At 41.3% G+C, this 19736-nt stretch overlaps 2 protein-coding genes across 2 annotated transcripts in view; one reads left to right on the top strand and one right to left on the bottom strand.

The window, feature by feature from the left end:
* Positions 1-1496: 1496 nt before the first annotated feature.
* On the bottom strand, positions 1497-4950 carry rpl26 (ribosomal protein L26). The gene is made up of 4 exons (XM_035161485.1): positions 4850-4950; positions 4018-4189; positions 3786-3926; positions 1497-1663 (listed from the first exon to the last, which is right to left on the bottom strand). Exons 2-4 carry the CDS (start codon positions 4183-4185, stop codon positions 1535-1537), a joined length of 438 nt encoding a protein of 145 aa, XP_035017376.1. The 5' UTR covers positions 4186-4189; positions 4850-4950; the 3' UTR covers positions 1497-1534.
* A 1148-nt stretch (positions 4951-6098) lies between these two features.
* ppp2r2ba (protein phosphatase 2, regulatory subunit B, beta a) overlaps positions 6099-19736 on the top strand; it is a 45893-nt gene continuing 32255 nt past the window's right edge. Inside the window, exon 1 of the mRNA XM_035162286.2 lies at positions 6099-6442. Coding sequence (XP_035018177.1) covers positions 6364-6442 — 79 coding nt within the window. The 5' untranslated portion in view covers positions 6099-6363. The remainder of the gene's footprint in view (positions 6443-19736) is intronic.

The raw sequence follows: 19736 nt of genomic DNA, 5'->3' as shown, positions 1-19736 counted from the left end.
TTTTATTTCTTTATTTACAATCTTAAATATCTGCATTATTTACAGTATTGAATATCAATTTTATTTCTTTACTTACTATGTTACATATCTACTGTATTTACAGTATTGAATATCTACTTAGTTTTATTTCTTTATTTACAATATTGAACTTTATTTTTTTACAATCTTAAATATTTACTTGATATAATTTCTTTATTTAAAATTTAAAATATCTTCTTGATGAAATTTATTTATTTACTATGTTAAATATTTACTTTAATGTATTTAGTTATTTACAATGTTTAATATCTACTTATCTATTTCTTTATTTTAAATCTAGTTTAAATCCTGAACTTGCAACAAGGACCGATCTGGCCTTTCAACTATTAATCAGTACACTTAGTTCTATACATTACATGCAAGTTAGAGTTTAATGGGTCAAATTAAATGCTGAGACAAACTGTCTTGAGTTTTTAGTCCAGTTCATACTAGTAAACGCAGCATTACTCAGACAGGTTCTTCTGTAAAATGTCCTGCTTCCTTCACTTTCTCACTTCGTACCATAGACTACATATCCTACACATGATTCATGTTCAGTTTGGGGGTAAACAGTGACACCTACCGCTCATTCAGTAAAGTTACACATTCGTTAGGATTATAAAAGCAACACCAGGCCCCTGCTGTAGTCAAAATGTTGAATGACAGTTTAGATTCCATTTACTAATGCAGCTATTTTCTCTGTCTTAAAACTTATATAGATCAAAAATGTCCTGATCAACTACTAGGCTAATTGGGTCCTGCTCATTTCAGGGTCTTTCCCTAGAAATTGGAATGGAAGATACATTTACGAACCTACCAGTGGCACTTCATTCAGGATTTCTGCATTTTTCATTTATCCAATGTTCCGACAACATTTAACCATGAGTATTTTTAATGACACTCCGTCACTCCCATAGAAAACATCTGCATTTCTGGCTTTTCCCATTCCAGTCTCTGACAGCTTTCCATCTTTCAAGACCCACATACCTCCATCAGACCGACAGTCCTCTTATGAAACCACATTTAAATTCACCCCATCTGGATTTATATTTAGATCTGCCCAAAATTGCACACTCAAATATCACTCCTCTAGATGCAATTTCATTTTCAACATGATCCATGAATTAGTCTGAAAAATCAATGCTGAAATTAAGAGCAAAAGTTATCTTGTCATTTATTAGCTTTACAGTTGATCATTTGAGGGTAGCAGAGGGTCTAGAGGCAATCACATCCAATATTGAGCAGGAGGTAGTACAAGGTGATCAGTATCCAAAATACATGTCTCTAATCCAGCACTGTGCTCTACAGTGTTGTGGATGGTTGTGGGCCCTTAAAAGACCTTTCACATTGAAAATATTGGTGAGGTACAGCACTAATGATTTTTGTACTAGACTGTCAAATAAATTATTAATATATAAATTCCTTAAACTACATGACACAAAAAAACCTCCACAATAAAAACATGAGACAGAGCGGGGTCCATTTTTTACAGTTTATTGATAGCAAAAGGTCATTTTTACTCCTGCATTTTCTCAATGGTCTCCTCCTTGTATTTGCCCTTCTCCTTTCCATCAGCGCGAGACTTGGCCTTGCGCTCCAGGATCTTCTTGCGGTCCTTGTCCAGCTTTAACCTGGTGATGACCACCTGCAAACAGAACAACACTGGATTAATTAACAGGTAACAACATATCCTGTTGGCAGGGGACCAATTGTCATTGTATGGAAATTATCAATCTACTCTGCATTAGTTACATCTTACAAAAACATAGGGCATGTCCAATACATTTCTAATGACCAATGGACATTTATTGACTTCATACTGAACATAAGGAAGTAATCTCTTAATCTACAGGAGCATTATATATTCTAGTCATGTGCCAACCGTCCAGAGAATTAACTGGAAAACAATTTAATATCAAGACATTTATTTGCCCAAATTATTAATAAAATGTTCCACCACAGCATTACAGTTTATGCCGTCAATGGTTAACTAAACTGTAAAACCGTAAATATCAATATGGCACAGTTGAAAAGTACAGTTATAATTATTTAAAACCATTAAGTATGTCAATTCCAGGCCCCCAGGTGTTTGTGCATGCTGTTTGAAAAGTAATGTAATATTGTAAGGTCGCCACCTAATTATGGAGTCCTTCACATATACCTGTGCGAGCAAAGCAATACGGTGCTGCCTGTAGTTTTCAATCAAATCTCGTTGACTGTCATTACAAGACACTCGTAGCCTGGTCTGACGTACCAGGTATATACTGCCCTTCTACTATGTGCCTGTCATCATTCACTATGGGAAACAACCAACTCTGTGATAGTGACCTGCACACTGACAATAAACTTTTGACTAAGACTTGAATCATCATTAAGTTAGCCTCAGAAGCCTCTTGTCTTATGTTACTTTAATCCATTTTAATGACAATCATTGAAGTGGTCACATGAAAAACAAATAAAGTCCCTGCAATCACTATCTTGCAGTGGCACAGTCTCTGTATGCTGGGCTTCATTAGCTGGCCACCAAAGACAATTGTGATTAGTTTAAAGATATTCAAACAAGCAGACCCTTTAGTAGAAGGACAATCGAAGCAAGCAGACCATTCTACAGCACTGGGGAGAAAAAGCTGTCTATGTAGGATTACTCACAGCCCAATATTCAATACAAGAAAATGGTACACAGCCGGAATTTAAAAAAGCACCTTGGAGGAAAGCCATGCCAAATCTAGGACAGTCAGGTTTGCAGCAGTCAGTTGAACAATAAGTATGTCACAGGGGAATATTTCACTCAACAGGCCCTTTTCACAGCAGACTTACTATAGTAAGAAAATGCACTGGTGTTACAAGCAACCTGCTCTATTCAGGTTCTTACCAAGTAGTGGCAGTGTGACTGAGGTCTGTGTACCAGACTCAGAAAAAGCAGCAGCTAAATGGAATTCAGCCATTGTTTTATTTATTTTAAGTCTGTGCTCGTTTCTGTGTATAATTTGTCATGAACAGCTTGAATTTAATATGCATCTTTTAAATATGGAAAAGTGAAACATCTCCATAACTTCTTACATCACTATCACTGCCAAATAGTTCAATATAGCCTTCATGTCAAAATGTATTCAGTCTAAAGACACAAAAAAAACACCCACTTAAGCACACCTACAAGACCAATTGATGAAGGGGGTTTGAGTCTGGATTATTTGAGGGATCTAATTAAGATAAAGTGTAGAAATGCAGTTCTATCTGATGGTCAAAAACACACCATCTTAGTTTCGGAGTCTGAAACCCTGATGAAATATGCCTTCACAAATCTACCTAAGTGGGGTGGACAAAATATTAAAACCACTTCAATATAATGCAGTTAAATAAACCTGCACCACTAACTACAGCCCAAGAGCCACAGAGTAGAAGCAACACCACTGACTGACGTTAATAAAAACTTAATGATGCACACACTATTCTGATGGTCTCAAATCTGGAAGCATTCACTCAGTTAAAACAATGAACTCAAGGTACAACATTTTCATTATATGCTGAACATGCCAATTAAAAAGCAGCTCTCTGGCTTACACCTTCATTATTAGGGGTGCTTGTGATGTCAGCCATAAAGAATAATTGTCAGTGCCTCAGGGGCAGAGCAAAAGGAAAACATTCAAAATATCACTGGGAAAGTGTGTTACATTTCCAAGTACACCCAACAAAATGCAAGAATATCTATCTAAACCAACATTCAGCTTCATCACATGTCCACTGAAGCAGACCCAACTCTGTCTCACCTTGCTGGGGTGGATACCAACATGGACTGTGGTTCCATTGGCCTTTTCTCTCTGCACGCGCTCGATGTAGATGACGTACTTCTTCCTGTAGACCTGCACCACTTTGCCAATCTGCTGGCCTTTGTAGTGTCCGCGGACCACCTGTTGGTAAACACCACAACACAATCAGAACCAGGTACATCTCACACCCACAAAACAAAATCACAACCTAGGGCCACCACGAGCACAGTACCTGGACTTCGTCGTCCTTGCGGATGGGCATGGACCTCACGTTGTACTTCTGACGGAGCTCCTTGGAGAGGGGAGAAGACATGATCTTCCTCCTGATGTGTGAGGGGGCATTGAAGTGCCTTTTGCGGTTCTTGCGGCGCGAGGAGGTGACAAACGGATTGAGCTTCATGATGCTGAGAAAACAAGGAGCACAAGTTATTACCCAGGCGGCATGAAGAGGCCAGGAAAGCTGCATGTCTGACACATCATGTCTCACCGAGCTGCTGAAAACGTGACAAACGGATTCAAAGGGAAACTGGTTTGAAATGTGAACGATACGAGCAAAAGGTTAGCGTCAACACTGAGAGCAGTTGTATCAGTTTTAGCCTTTTTCCTTAAACACGTCTGCTTCTCTGGCGTTTTTAAGTTAAGCTAACTTCTTAGCTGGATGTTAAGCTAACCGAGTGTGGCTAGCGTGTTAGCATAATACAGCACACGGGCTGGAGGGAATTTTCCTGTGTCAACATGAACTGAGTAATATTATCAAGAACAATAAAAACTGCACAGCGACCCTTCGGTGTGTGAATGAAGCCGAGTACTAAGCTCTAACACCGGGAGCCGAGCAGCTTCACAGCCCGTAGCCGACATGCGGATACAGCCGGAGCGGACAGGGGCACCCAGACACTGAGGGCTTTTTATTTAGTCATCTATCGGCAACTTGGCGTCAATACTGGCCGTACTTTGACAGTGCCGATGTTCACATAGTGTTTAGGGTTTCACAGGAGCGCACAGTGACATCCAAAGGAGGATGGATGATGATAACTTTAGTGAAGTGGTCTGATAAGAATCCTTACCCTAACCTGAGCTCCTCTATGGCCGGCGGAAAAGAGACTCGCAAACTACTTCCGCTGGCATTAGTTCACACTCAAGTCTCGCGAGATGTGCCAAGTAACGTGGTAAAAACAGGACTACATGGAAAATATGAAAATATGAACCACCACGTTTAATCAGATTTTCCACACAATAGCGTTTAGGTATAACAGTTAAATTGTACATATGAGGTAATTATAAAGTGGTGATTTTGCCTTTTTAATGTCCCTGCATTGGTAAACAAAGTTTTAATATTATAAGCATACTTCCTATGTGTTTGTTTTAGAACTGATTTCAAAATATTCAAGAAACTGCATGGTTTGGCACTGAGCTACTGGGCTGAGCTCCTCCGTTAGTCTTAAACCTGTTAGATATTCCTCAGTCAAGACTGATGACTAAAGGTGACAGGGCCTCAACCCTCTGGAATAGTTTAGTATACACTATATAAATAACTCACACTTGAAACTTCACTGTTTTTAAATCATCTCTTCAAACTGACTTTTGCTTAATGGCTTTTTCTATCTTTTGCCATTACTTTTACGTGATGTATTACATAATTTGCTGTATTTGACTTTAGAGTTTGGTTTATATCATTTGCTGTGTTTAATTTTTAATAGCATTGTATTCATGGTCTTGTGGTCATGGATGTTTTGTCTTACTTGTTTTTACTTGTCCTCTTTGTGAAGCACTTTTTGAATCAACTGTTCTGAAAGGTGCTCTTTTAATAAAGTTATTATTTGTTCTATAATTACTTTTATTAACAGACCTCCACTCCAATTATCAGGCCCTGTGTTTTTCTTTTTGGGATGTTGTAATTTAAATGTGTTGTCTTATATATATATATATAATATATATATATATATATATATATTATATATATATATATATTATATATATATATAGTACCAAAAGATGGCGCAAAATCCAATCAATCAATACCCCTGGTAAATTATGTTTGTGATTTATTAAGTGTTGGCCTGTGTTCATCACACACTCTGTTAGGTGAAGATAACCACTGGAATATACGTTGAATCAATATGAAAACAATGTGAAACAATTACACATTAGTTGTGTTATTTTTAGTGACATCATTAGGCCACTAATCGGCTGTAATGTATGTGCTCATTTCAGACCCAGGGGAGAGGTGGGTGGGTGTTTACACGTGTGTTGACCTCCCATAGGTGCAGAGGAGACCCCCTGTCCTGCTCTCACTCACAACTCCATCCCCTGAGTGATCCACCGCCTCACACGACGCACTTTCACCGGAGCCTGCCTCCCCTGCCTGCGCTATCTGTCTGTCTGCCTCGCCTGCCTGCGAGAAAAAGTGATGCTGTCATAGCCCCCTGCGCCGCGGACAGAGAGGAGCCTCTTTCCCCTCCCGCACAAACCCCTCCACCCTCCCTCCGGTTCTCCTCTGGCCGGCTTGTCGCGGCGGCAGTGCGGATGTGGAGCCCGCAACGCAGCGCTCTTCACCCGTCGGCAAGCACCGGAGAAGAAGATGAAATGTTTTTCCCGTTACCTCCCGTACCTCTTCCGCCCGCCGAGCACCATCCTGTCCTCCACATGCCACACCGAAGGTAAGGGTGGGTGGGACGCCGAGGGATGCTGTCAGGGGGGAGGCGAGTTGCTGTGTACTTTGAGCGTGAGACATGGATGTTTACAGGCTGCAGTTAGTGGGCATGTGTGCAGAAGTTACACCTGCAGTTGTAGGGCCACACTGCAGATTTGTGCATGAAGTTGGAGCCATTCTCAAATCTAGATTTGGGGCAGATGTAACGATCCCTGATGCAGATGACTTAAAGTGATGTGTGTGTGTGATAGTGTGCCTGAGTGTGCCCGTGTCAACACACAGGCACACATGCATTCCAAGACACACTCAGTTTGTGGAGTTGCATGACAAGTATGCCCCTTGCTCTTGGTCCTCTCCTGCTTTTCACCCCTTTCATACTTTGCCCGATTATCTTAGACCAAACTCGGGGTTGGAGGGTTGCAAGATGATTTTCAGAAATAAAATAAAATTGAGAAACAATCCTCAATATCATATTTTAGCCGTAATTGTCCCAAAAGCAAAAAAATACTCGCTAAATCCGATTACAAACCACAAAAGTGACAGCATCATTTAAAGTTGGTTGATTTACAGCACAGCAGGAATGTGCATGTGGGTGAATTTTTTGTGAACTTGCACAAATCAATGTCGTAATGGACAAGGGGGTTGTCAATTCATTGGTTATTTTGGGGGGGTTGTAGGCTGATAGTTTGGGAACCGCCTTAGACAACATAGGAACAGGCCTGGGACAACATCAGGCTGCAATCCAGTTAATACAGGATGAATATTACTCAGCAGACATAAACCTTTCCCACCTGTACTCAGTCCAGGAGGAGTTATCTTCCTGTAGATGCACAAGGAGAGCATGTTGAATTGACTGAACTGACCCTGGTCGCGATAGCAATAAATTAGTTGATAGGAGCGGGTCAATTCATCCTGCAGATTGCACTGTCAGACAGGGCAGCCCAGCAGGGTTCTGTGTGTTTGTATAACCAGCCATTTACTGGGTCATAATGTGGAGACTGAGCCTCTGCATTATTTAGCTTTGCATGGTCGCCCTCCTTCCTTTTTCGCGCTCTGCCCCTCAGTCCTCAGCCCTGTGGCACATGCAGGAAGGAAGACAGTGCTCCGTGCGGTTCAGTATGAGCTGGTCAAAGCCAGGGCCCTTCAGTCTATAGAGCTGACCTATATATATATACTGTATATGTTCAATCAGGAGGAGGAAGACATGACACTCACTCACTCACTCACTCACTCACTCACGATTTCTATTGGAGTTTGCTTAAAATCTTTTGAAACTAAATTAGACATTCCCTTGATGCATCAAAAAGTCTATAATCTACGATGGTGTCAAGCTATAAAACATAAAAACATTAATACATACCAGAAAAGACACAGGGAGACATGAACTAATTAGCTATTTGAAGTATAATTTAATTGCTCTTGTTGGATAATTTTAGGTTACAATGTTTCACAGTGAAAGTGAATTTATTGACTAAATATTGCACAAAAAGATTAAAAAGAGCCTCACATTACACAAAACAGACATCACAACAAACAAAAAAAAAACTTAAACAAATAAAATATGAACGTTTGACGATAATTTTTTCATGCAGTATTATTAATAGAAACAAAATTAAGAAAAAAGAATAGAGAAAAACTCATATTATGGGTTTATATGTATCAATTCCAGAGGCATACTGTTGCCTTACGCAAGAAGGTTCCTGGTTTGAATCCCAGGTTGGCCGGATGTCTTTCTGTGTGAAGCTTGTATGTTCTACCCGTGTCTTTGTGGGATTTCTCCAGGTTCGACCTCCCACGGTCCAAACACATGCAGATTGGGTTTAATTCTCTAAATTGACCATAGGTGTGAATGTGAGTGTGAATGTTGTGATACACTGGTGACCTGTACAGAATGTACCCCGCCTCTTGCCCAATGTCAGCTGTGATTGGCTCCAGCTTCACCAGCTTTTCGAAAAGATATGCGGTGTAGGTTGTGATGGATGGAGTTTAAAGGATGCAAGAAAATAAGCAGAAAGCATCTCATGGATTTAAAACTTAACATGAAAAAGCAAGATTTGTTTATCAAAATATATATAATATATATCAGAATTACTTTTTAATTCAAAAGAAAAGTCTATATCTTAGAGTGTAACGTATGTTAAATCATGGTAGTATAACAAAAGTAAAGAATTATCTTAAAGTAATCAAAGTATTATCTCCATGACAACTGAACAAACTATAACCACTGAAGAAGACAACAGTGTGTGGTTGAAGGCTCTGTCAAAAGCAAAGCGGGGCTCGAGTTATGTTAAATTCCTCTTTGCGAGGGTCAAACACAATCTATCACATTCAAAACGTTCTCTTGCACACTTGGACATCTCTGGTATAGGCAGTGCTTTTTATTTTAACAGCTGCTTATTGTTTAAAAGTAATATTGATGTGAGCAGTTCGGTCTCTCCCTCTTTTTCTGAAGCATGTCAATCATAAACTGGTAAACACGAGCTCCCAGATGTTGAGAGGTAAGGTCAAGAAACACTATCCTCCTCGCCTCCACTCTATCCCACCCTCTTAACTCCCTCTCTGCCTCAGACAAGGGAGTGGTGGATAATAGAGGAAGTGATGGATCAGTAAACATGGGAGTTGCAGTGCCCATCAGCCACAGCAAATATGATACATGATCCCGCACCGCTGCTCTCTCACTCTGTGAGTGTGTGTGTGTGTGTGGAGAATTATGAAACAGTTGTTTACGCAGAGAGCGAGAGATGTTGAACCCCGTGTGCCGGAGGCCAGCAAGGTGTGATGACACAGCAGGTGACCTTAGAAATATGTGTAGAAAATGAAATGGGGAATCTCCTCTGCCTGCTACCTACTCTGTAAACAGTGAGCTCTATGTGTGTGTAAGATGCAGGAGGGCGTGCACAAACCGGTAGATGCGAGTGAGCTTGTGCTGCAACTGTAACCTATTGCCTCTGTGGTTGTTTCCGCCTGTGTTTGCACTTCCTGTCGTGACCTTGTTACCGCGATCTTCCATTAGACCTGCTGGTCTGGAGGAGGCTGCACAGCTCTCTTCCTCATTGCTCCTCTCAAAGACCCCCGCAACATCTCCCAGCATTCAAGTCTGCTCCAGCTGAGTGGAGTTCCCTCCAGGGAAGATGAGTGTGCAGTTACCATGTTAGTGGAAAATATATTATATAAGCGCTGTACTGGACCATAACGTGTTTCTCTTTGTTTATCTGGGCCACTGTGGAGAGCAGTGTTCCAGCATCCCTTGGATTCACCTGGGTTCAGTCTCTGAGGGACACACGGCCAGCTTTTGACTGCCAGTGTCTTTTAAATGTGTGTGTCTGTGTGTGTATTTGTGCTCCTCTGTTCGTCTGCTCTATGTCTTTTATATATATACATATTGTTTTTGTTCTTTTCTCCCACTTCCCATCAGCCTGTCAGTTCTGCTGTGATGGATTAAGTCTTAAAGGTTTCTGATGGCTGTGGCTTTGCATGAGCGTCTCCCCCTCTGATGTCTTTTGTTTGAGTCAGGGAAAAATGTGTGTCCCCAAACGACACCTCGCCACATCTCACGCTGCTATCAATCAACAGAGCCTGTCCTGCCTCAGCCTCCTCGTCTTCCTCCTTCTTGTTGCTGTAAAGTGTCTGAGGGAAACTCTGCGATACCTTCTTTTGTTTGAGTGGGAAAAGCTGAATAAAGCGGTGAATATTTAAGATCAGATCTTTGTAATCTTTGTAATTTTATGACTATGGTTGACATTTGTGTGTGAGTTTGTGTATGTGTGTCTGAGTGTTTTATTTATAAGAAGAGCTGTGAGCCTCTCATGGCAGCGCCTGCGGGGGGGGACTTCTATCGGCATTTTGACAAAGCGTGACACAGAGTTTGAGTTTTGCAGGAGAGGAACCCGGCCTGCGCGTGTGTGCGTGTGCGTGTGCGTGTGCGTGTGTTGCGTTATCATACATCCCAGTGTTGTTGATACCCTGACTGACACCCACTTCACAGCTCAGAACACACTCCTGGTAGTCCCGTCCTTGCATGCTGCTAGAGACAAACACCCCTACATGCACACTTGCATAAGGCATCAGCACACTCATACACGTGACTGCTCGGTCTAGTTTGGTCAGCTTTCCTGTGCAGAAGGTGGAGAGACTGGGTAAAAAAGGAGTGCTGAAAAGGAATTTACCCAACTGACCACCATGATGTCACCCTTTGGTTTGTGGAACCTTGAGTTTAGCATTTTGTCCAGCGCCATCTTGGTATTTTGAAGAACTCCCCATATTTGGAGGAGAGGGGGTGTAGCCTGACTGAAAGCTTGAGGACCTGCGACCTGCACCCATTGCCCATTACCAGCTTTCAATCACACGCTATCCATGGCCCAATGCATACTATGCTATTTTAGTTTAAATAGTTACGTTAGTTAAATTAATCTAATTTTAGTTAAGCTTAATTTCAGAAGTTGCTTTCCACCAACATGTGGCTTGTTATTCTGAATGCATCATTATCTGCCATCTGAAGCTTGTTCCGTTTTGCCTAATCATAGCTGCACCTTTGTCTTTGAAAAAAACGCTATTTTAACGACATCTGTGCACATAGAGAATTTGCTGGACAACATGTTGGCTTGTGCAAACAGTTTACACCACTGGCACTGGGCATAGTCATCATCGCACAAATCGTTCCTAATGATTTGACTCTAAACGGGAACAAAATTTACAAGAAGAGCATCATGTTGTGTTGGGGACTTGACAGTTGACTTCTATAGAAACTGACTTCTGTTTGCAACCAGTGGAGTTGCCCTCTGCTGGTCATTGGAGAGAATACACGATTTTTATATTCATTTTATATTTATTACATTATATCACAACAGAAAAAAAGTGGGATGAGTGGTAGTTCCACTTTGTATATTTTGAAGTGTTTTAGGTTGTCATTGTAGCCTACAGGCTGTTCCTCTCTGCTCATGAGCATATGTGTCATCTCTCTGCAGGATAACATGTTGAGCAGTTGTCTACTTCAGCAACTGAATATAATATTCCAAGTGAAATATCTCGACTTTCAGTCTCCAGTATCAAACACTGGATCCCGATCTGTTTTCACAGGCTGGGTAGTATTTTGCCCATGGCGACAAAACTGTACTTGATATGTAAAATCAGTGGAGTGCCTCTTTTAAAGTTGGAAAACAGGCACAAGCTCCTCTGACAACAAACAACATGCTCTGCTGAAGTGCCTGAGAGCAAAGCACATCTCTGCCTGCACTAGCTTCAGGTGTTATTGATCAACTTGTGGTGGAGTTGCAAGAAAAGAAAAGATTAGAATTTCAGACAAAGAGAGTTGTGTCTGTTTTTAGAAAGGAGTGATTGTGTTGTGATATTTATTGATTCGTGACTTTTCTTCTCTTCTTTCTAAAATCAATTTATTTTTATAGGAGAAAAACAATAACAATGTAAAGGAGTTGAGGAAACTATACTGGTCATTCTGCATTATTGTAGCTGTTATATGAATTCAACCATATTGACCACTGATGTCAGGAGCCTGTGGGAACTGAAAAGAACATGACTCCCTCAGTGAGAACACCAGAACATATCAGTGTCTCTCTCACACAGCGCTCATCGGCAGTCTCACTTCAGCACAAACATGTCCTGCCAGGGCTCGACATGAAAACAAGTATCACCGAGACCCCCTTCACTCTTACAGCCTCACAAAAGACAGCGTATCATTACAGCAAACACGAAAAACACTCGCTCCTTCTTTTATTTATGAACCGGTGTAAACGTTTCACCTTTGGCCTGTAACGCAACGGTGAGACTCAGTGTTTTGAACCAACCCCCTGTGTTGAACAGCATTGACTAAACCCCTGTTGGGAGCTATAGAGCCAGACAAAGAGGCTCCTTATCGAGCTGGACCGCCGGGCCTTTGCTCTGGCTGGCAGGCTGCGGCACAGAAACACGGCTACTATTGGAAATGTGGTAAATATAGAACATCAGGATGGGCTTTCTCTCAGGCTCCCTCTCCACCCATCTGTCTCTGTGGTTGTATAAAAGATCCTGATAGGTTGAGACACAGGTTGCTGGAAAAAATTAATTCACAATGCTGCAATAAAATGAAGTAATTTAACTCTGAAATGTTGTAATACATCTTGTATTATCTCTTATTAAAATTGTGTGAAATCTGTGTGTGGGGCCAAATATATTATTAAAATAAACAATAACTGAGACACATTATTTCAATGGGAGAGTAGCTGATGATGTGGATAGGAGCCAAGGAAGAACTTGATACATTTTGACGCGGATCTGGATGAGAATAGATGCAGTAAATACCTTTACTTCTATAGCACCTATCTAAACAAAGTTGCACAGTGCTTTACAAAACAAATGGGAATTTGAACACAGAGAACAAAACACAGACAAAAATAGGAAAGATAACAAAAAAATTCTGTTAAAACCTGTTAAAAATCCAGCATTAAAATGCCTCCCTATAAAGATATATTTTAAGCACTGATTTGTGCTGGCAAGTCTTATTCCCTAAGGCTAAGAGTTCCCGAGCCTCGGGGCCCTGGTGGCAAAAGCCTGGTCACCTTTGGGATGTAAAGGAGGGAAGAAGACAGAGAGGTGCATTGAGGAAGTCGTCCCACCACAGTTGCTACTTGTGTGTGGGTGTGAAAATGAAGGAGTAACACTTGTCTCCATGAGTGAGAACTATGGTTGTACTTGGACGGTCCCCGATGGAGAACGTTTATAGATTCTCGATATCATGCAGCATGATTCTGAAAGAGAACACACACTCTGGTGACTTCCTGGATAGATAAAAGTTAGCAAGAAACTAAAAGTTATGATTGAAAGGCACGAGCACGGAGCCCGGGATGTTGGTTCCTCCTCTGATTTCTCAGAGCTCTCCTGATCTGGCTGATGTTGATGTTCCAAGCAGATTACCCAGTAGTGCTGAGACAGAGCAAAGGGAACAGATAATGGGGCATGAATTTAATTTCCTCTGCTGGTTTCACAGCCATTACAGCTTTGTAGGATAGTGAAAGGACGATTCATAGACATGCACACACAGTAATAATTACATGCATACTACCAGGATGCTCCACAAAGTCAAGGGATGTGACTCGAAGTGGGAGACAGCAGGGCCATCTGCTCTCAGTATAGTGACAGACAGTTTTACAGTTACTGAGTCACCGCTGGAGGTTTATTCAGCCGCCCTGAGAAACCCAACCATGCCCACATGCAGAAACAATGGCCGTGATCCAAGCAGATCTTTCTTTAGGTGCCCCTTTATAGTTTTCCCAGCATCGTTTTTCAATATCCCTCTGAAAATAGCCATCGGTTTGTTGCAGAGTCATCACAGTCCTGTTTGTACAGAATAACCTGAGTAATGCGGTCGATACGGAGCAGGGATCCAAACCAAAACTTTGTCTGAAGCACAGATGGCTATGGAAAGCTGCTGTTTGTTGTGTTTTCTTGTCTGTCAGGACCATGGACAGAGTATAGTGGTGTGTGTTTGTGTGAGGGAGAGAGACACACAGACAGACAGTTACCTCATCAACCCTCATGCCATACTGTAGTGAAGGCTTTTACTGTTCTGTCTGAATGGTACCCTACACTCAAGACATGGCACTGGATAAATAATGTAGCCTTATGCTTCTGTCTGAGGCCGCAGACAGCAGCAGTACATGAAGTACCAGCTCGTCTCTCCTTCCTGTCTCTTTTTCACTCGCTCTCTCACCCCACAGCCTCCACCCCTGAATGGATAGATGGCACACGATGTCTCACCATGAGTCATAAATCAGTGAACCATTTCTCTATCCGTCTGCCTCAGTCTTTTTTATATTTTTGTGTATTTAGGCTTATGATATTTTGTGATAAACATGCAGCTACATGCAGAATCACACAGCAGGGCACAACTTATTAATAACTGTTCTTATTATGTTGGAAATAAATATGGTGGAGTAAGCCCTGTGTGAATCATCATCTATCAAAGCCAGTATTGTACTCTATAAACTACTTGTAACAGGGAGTAGTACCTAGACACAAAACAATAGACTTTAAACATACTGGTGTACCATGAAATATCGCACAAATTGTAGAACAGCTTTAAATTTTTTCTAGCTGCAAAAAGCAAACCAAACAAAAGATCATACGGGACCATACGTGCAAAGAAAGTCTTAGTTTTTTTCTGTTCGTGCCCGTTGTTGTAGTCTGCAAAACAGATCAAACAGAGCTATTTCATATCTGCAGCAAAATGTTGTAACATTGGAAATAAAATAAAAAATTCTTTGCTAGTTATCTGGTTTAAGATCATTAAATGATCCACCAGACTAAACGAGTATCTCAATGAGAGGATATATTGCTATGCAATATGGTACATGATGTCTCCCATGTTTGTGTTAACGTGATGATCCATTTACTTCTCTTTTTATCTCAGTCATGTCAGAATTTCAATGATCAACACTTAAGTTAGTGACAAATTGCAAATTTTTCTGTGCGAGCTTATTAAACCAAAAAGAACATGCTAAACATGAGTATGGGTAATGCTAGCATCTAGCTCAAAGCACGACTGAATATTGCCTTGTCTTGTCTCCATAGAAAAAAAAAGATTCGAAAGTGCTGCCCATAGATGCACTGTATGAATATGTGTGTGAATGGGTGAATGGCAAGACAACTGTACTGTAAAGTGCTTTGAGTGGTCATCAAGACAAGAAAAGCTCTATATCCATACAGACCATTTACCATCCATGTTGTTGTTGTTTTATCTGTTTGAGTGAGTTTAGCTGTAAATACTTTCTCTGATATAGAATTTGCTCTGTTTGTAAATTAATTCAACAGTTTTGCTTCATTAGAACCTAAACCGATTTAAAACCTTGCCACTGACACTGTTACAATATTGTACTTTCACTTGTCCCTCTCCTCCAGTGGGATTATGCAGACGTGACTGAATCAGACTCAGTGGGATCAGCACGCGTCATCTCATTTGCTCGACATATTCGTTTGAAGCCTCAAGAGAGGAAGGATCACGCAATGATTTCGGTCAGAGGACAAGGACTCCAACATAAAAAAAACCAAAAACCTGGTGTCAGAGATGGTGCTGGTGTGGATCCAGTTCAGAGGTCTTTCATTTTGACAGGCTTTACAGCTGAAGGTTACACAGTCCACACTCCATATCAGTGAAGACAAAAGGAATCATGGTTGACAGAACACCACTGACTTGATTGCTTTTTATAAATTTACTTTTAAAGTCATTACATTTCGAATTTGGTTACTCATTTCTCTCAAAATGGTGCAGTTATTTGGCAAAGCGTTGGCACATTTCATTAAAATGTACTACTGCTCATTTAATGTAAGCTATACAAAGAGGAAAACAGTTTATCTTAATTATTATTTAAATTATTCATAAATGGTGATATAAAATGTATGTCAATATAAAGGATGAACAATATTAAAAGCTGACAAAATGTGGCTGCTCTGTACAATAAACAATAATTTATTCAGTTTTCAACCTGACATTAACTTTCAGACATTCAAGTCTGAATATTTTCCTTTGAATTTCCGAAGGGGCTGTCTGTGAGAACACAAATGTCAGAGTCAATGCGACAGATGCAAAACTGAAAAAATATAAAGAATAAATAAGGTAAACATTTTCCGGACATTTATCCAGAGTTCATGTCTGAAAACTGTGGATATTACTGGCTTAACTGTGTTGACAGGCAGAGAAGGTTTGTCCCCACTGTTGTTATATATGAGCTTTGTTCAGTTCTCAACCTTGGCCTTCAGTGATTAACTCTCATTGATCTGACCAGATTGCTCTGTGACCCACCTAGAATGAAATGTGTTTGGAGGCCTGCTGTGGAACAAAGTGCAATACTGAGCCTAAATGAAGTTTCCCACCAGCAGCCGATTTACGCTTGGAAATGATTTACAGTAAATGTTTTTGAGGCCCAAGACCTGGCATGACTAGACCGTTCTGTCCTGGGAGGCGTTAACTTTTATTTTCTTAGGGATTTAATCACCTTTGTCTCATAACAGACCTGCTTGATGTGACATCCTGCTAAGCCAGTTTTGTAGTAGCCACTTTGGCAAAACTGTGCTTGGGAATAAAGCCGCTCAGGAGAGCGGTTACATCAGTGTGATTTAGATGGTCGCGTACGGTCGGTTGTATTTCATTGAACCCATCTGGCCTGTTTGAAAGTGTTGCTGAGTCTGGAGAGAGGCGGTCAGGCGGTGGAATACAGCGAGTGATGGATGGGGTGATGGATGCAGGGGGAGGGGAGAAGATGAGAGTGCAGATTTGGGGGGAAAAGGAGCTCTTTTCCAGCAGAGCTGAGTCTCAGGCTTGGCTGCAGCACACTGCTCTGCCTGTTTTCATACCAAGCACTCAGCTCTGGCTCCTCACCAGCTTCAACTCAACCCAGTGTCTCTGCACCCCCCTCCCACAGCCCACCCGCTCACTCCCTTTCTCTTTCCTTCGCTGATATTTTGGCTCACCCCTCCCCCCCCCCCCCTCTTCATCTTACTGACTCTCACTCACTTCCTCCTTCCTTTGGCTCTCTCCTTTCGGTTTTTCTTACCTTCACTTTCACGTCTTTCTCCTCCCCTGTCGGGCCTTTTTCTCTCCAGCCTTCCGGTGGTACACAGGGGTGTGGGCTATGGCCTCCAGGTTTCCATAGTGATACTTTGTGTCCTGATGTCATTAGTATTGACGGTGGGCAGCTAGGCCAAGCTGTCCTGGCACAGGGGCTGTTTACTGTTTACCCCAAACTTAAACCAGTGTGTGTGCATGTGTGTCTGTTTGTGTGTGTGTAATTGTTTTTGTCCAATTTTTAGGGGCATTATATGGACCAATGCCTGATGTCCTGATCATAGACTGTGGTCCTGATGAGGCAAAATGTAATGATTCCTTTCTGAGGTCCTTGGTAAGGTTAGGAGGAAGAGGTGAATTTTGGTTAAGTTTAGGGTAAGGTTTTGGTCTCCACAATTCCCCATAACTAAAAACATTAAACTTTAAGGTGAAGACATGTTTTAAGGTTAGGTTTAGGGTAGGAAAAGGTTAGAGTGCTAGGAGGTGCACGGGCACAGGGGGATTGAGTGTGTTAAAAACACCTTAAATGTTCCTTGTTGAAACAATAATCGGTTAATTAAAATTCCTACTTAAAAGAAAACGCAGTCAAAAAAGGTTCAAAAGAACCAACGACACAGGGAGGGCAGGAGTCAGTGCGTATTTAAAATTCTCCAGGCCTCCATGGTCTCTTCCCAAGTTACGAAGTAAAATCAAATAAGATTGATGAATGTTAATATGAACATTTCTAAGTGATAGCCATTAAAAACAAATAACAATGATAAGTCATTGAAAGAATATATATTTAAGAAAGTGCCAGTAGACTTAAATGGTGTGGCATGTTATAATGTATACATATAAACATCTTTAAAGGTTAGTAGAAGTGCTTAGAAAAAGGGCAAAGTTTAGGGGATAGGCATCTTGTCATGGTCAAGGTTAGAGTAACTGCAATGCATTATATTACGTGTGTGTGTGTGTGTGTGTGTGTGTGTGTGTGTGTGTGTGTGTGTGTGTGTGTGTGTGTGTGTGTGTGTGTGTGTGTGTGTGTGTGTGTGTGTGTGTGTGTGTGTGTGTGTTCCATGGTTAGGCTACATCTGGCCTTATGCAGACAAAAGCTGTGAACCTAATTAGAAAAAAGCTGATTTGTTTTTTTTTGGGGTCAGTGGTTAAGGTTAGATTCATAGTGGTTATGGTAAGCGTGCGTCCGTGCGTCTGTGTTTCTCTCTCTCTGTGTGTGTGTGTGTGTGTGCGTGCGCGCGCGCGCATCTGTGACTGTATCAATGTCACTATTCAGACTGTCTGGTTGTTACTACTTTACACTAAGATAGCGATAACAATGAATAAAGTGTTTATTTTGTCATTGTCTCATGATAAAGCTCGTAGTGTGGAGCAGCATGGTCTGATTCCAGGAGCTGGATCTGCACCAGGGGGTGGCTTGGCACGGGGGGGTTAGAAAATGCCTGTTTCACATAGAAACCTCTTCTCACCATCCTCGCTCACCGCTTGATTACTGAAGTGTGTCTGTAGAACACAACTCCCAGCTCGACTCCCCTCCTCCTTGCTCCTCGTTCCTCTGGTTGTTTCAGTTGCTCGTCTGTCTGAGGAGATGGACGTACGTGTTTGCTTGTGTGACCCCCCTGGTTGACCTCATATATTTATGCTGAATACTTCACAGGGCTGCTCTCATGTCTCCACCCCTTACAGATTGTTCATCTCAGAGCCCTGAGCAGGCAGGTTGCGGTGTCCGTGTTGGCAGAGTAATTAGTTAAGCTCTGTGTCATAAGCCAAGGGTTGACAAAATATGGATCCAATATTGATGCTGTCACATCAAATGCAAGGGGAGCATGTCCACCGTGCAGCTGCCGACACATGCACAACCATGAGTTTGTTTCAAAATCGTCCGCTTGTGATCCTTAGATGTAGAAAATAGTGATTGAAGATGGTCCTGGGATCCAGAAAGAGACTTCCTGAATTGATTGAAATGTGAACTGAGCCTGAGTACACGCACGCGCACGCACACGCACACGCACACGCACACACACACTTACCATAACCACTATGAATCTGACCCTAACCTTAACCACCGACCTCCAAAAAAGGAAATCAGCTTTTTTTTTCTAATTAGGTTCACAGCTTTTGTCTGCAAAAGGCCAAATGTAGCCTATCCGTGGAACACACACACACACACACACACACACACACACACACACACACACACACACACACGCTATTTTGAGAGACATTCCATCGATGTCCAACCAACAGCATATTGATCTTGTATAATAGCTGATATTTATTAATCTCAGATAAATCAGTTTCACTGTGTGCCTGGTGGATATGTAAAAAGACAGAAGTGTTTTCAAGTCTGCATTTTTGTCTATAAATATATATATATATATATACACTACCGTTCAAAAGTTTGGGGTCACTTAGAAATTTCCTTATTTTTCAAAGAAAAGCACTGTTTTTTTCAATGAAGATAACATTAAATTAATCAGAAATACACTCTATACATTGTTAATGTGGTAAATGACTATTCTAGGTGGAAACGTCTGGTTTTTAATGAAATATCTACATAGGTGTATAGAGGCCCATTTCCAGCAACTATCACTCCAGTGTTCTAATGGTACATTGTGTTTGCTAATCGCCTTAGGAGACTAATGGATGATTAGAAAACCCTTGAAAACCCTTGTGCAATTATGTTAGCACAGCTGAAAACTGTTTTGCTGGTGAGAGAAGCTATAGAACTGGCCTTCCTTTGAGCTAGTTGAGT

The sequence above is a fragment of the Hippoglossus stenolepis genome, chromosome 7 (assembly GCF_022539355.2).
Source record: "Hippoglossus stenolepis isolate QCI-W04-F060 chromosome 7, HSTE1.2, whole genome shotgun sequence".
Lineage (NCBI taxonomy): Eukaryota > Metazoa > Chordata > Actinopteri > Pleuronectiformes > Pleuronectidae > Hippoglossus > Hippoglossus stenolepis.
Note: the sequence above shows the minus strand (reverse complement) of the source record. Positions and strands in the feature narration are given on the sequence as shown.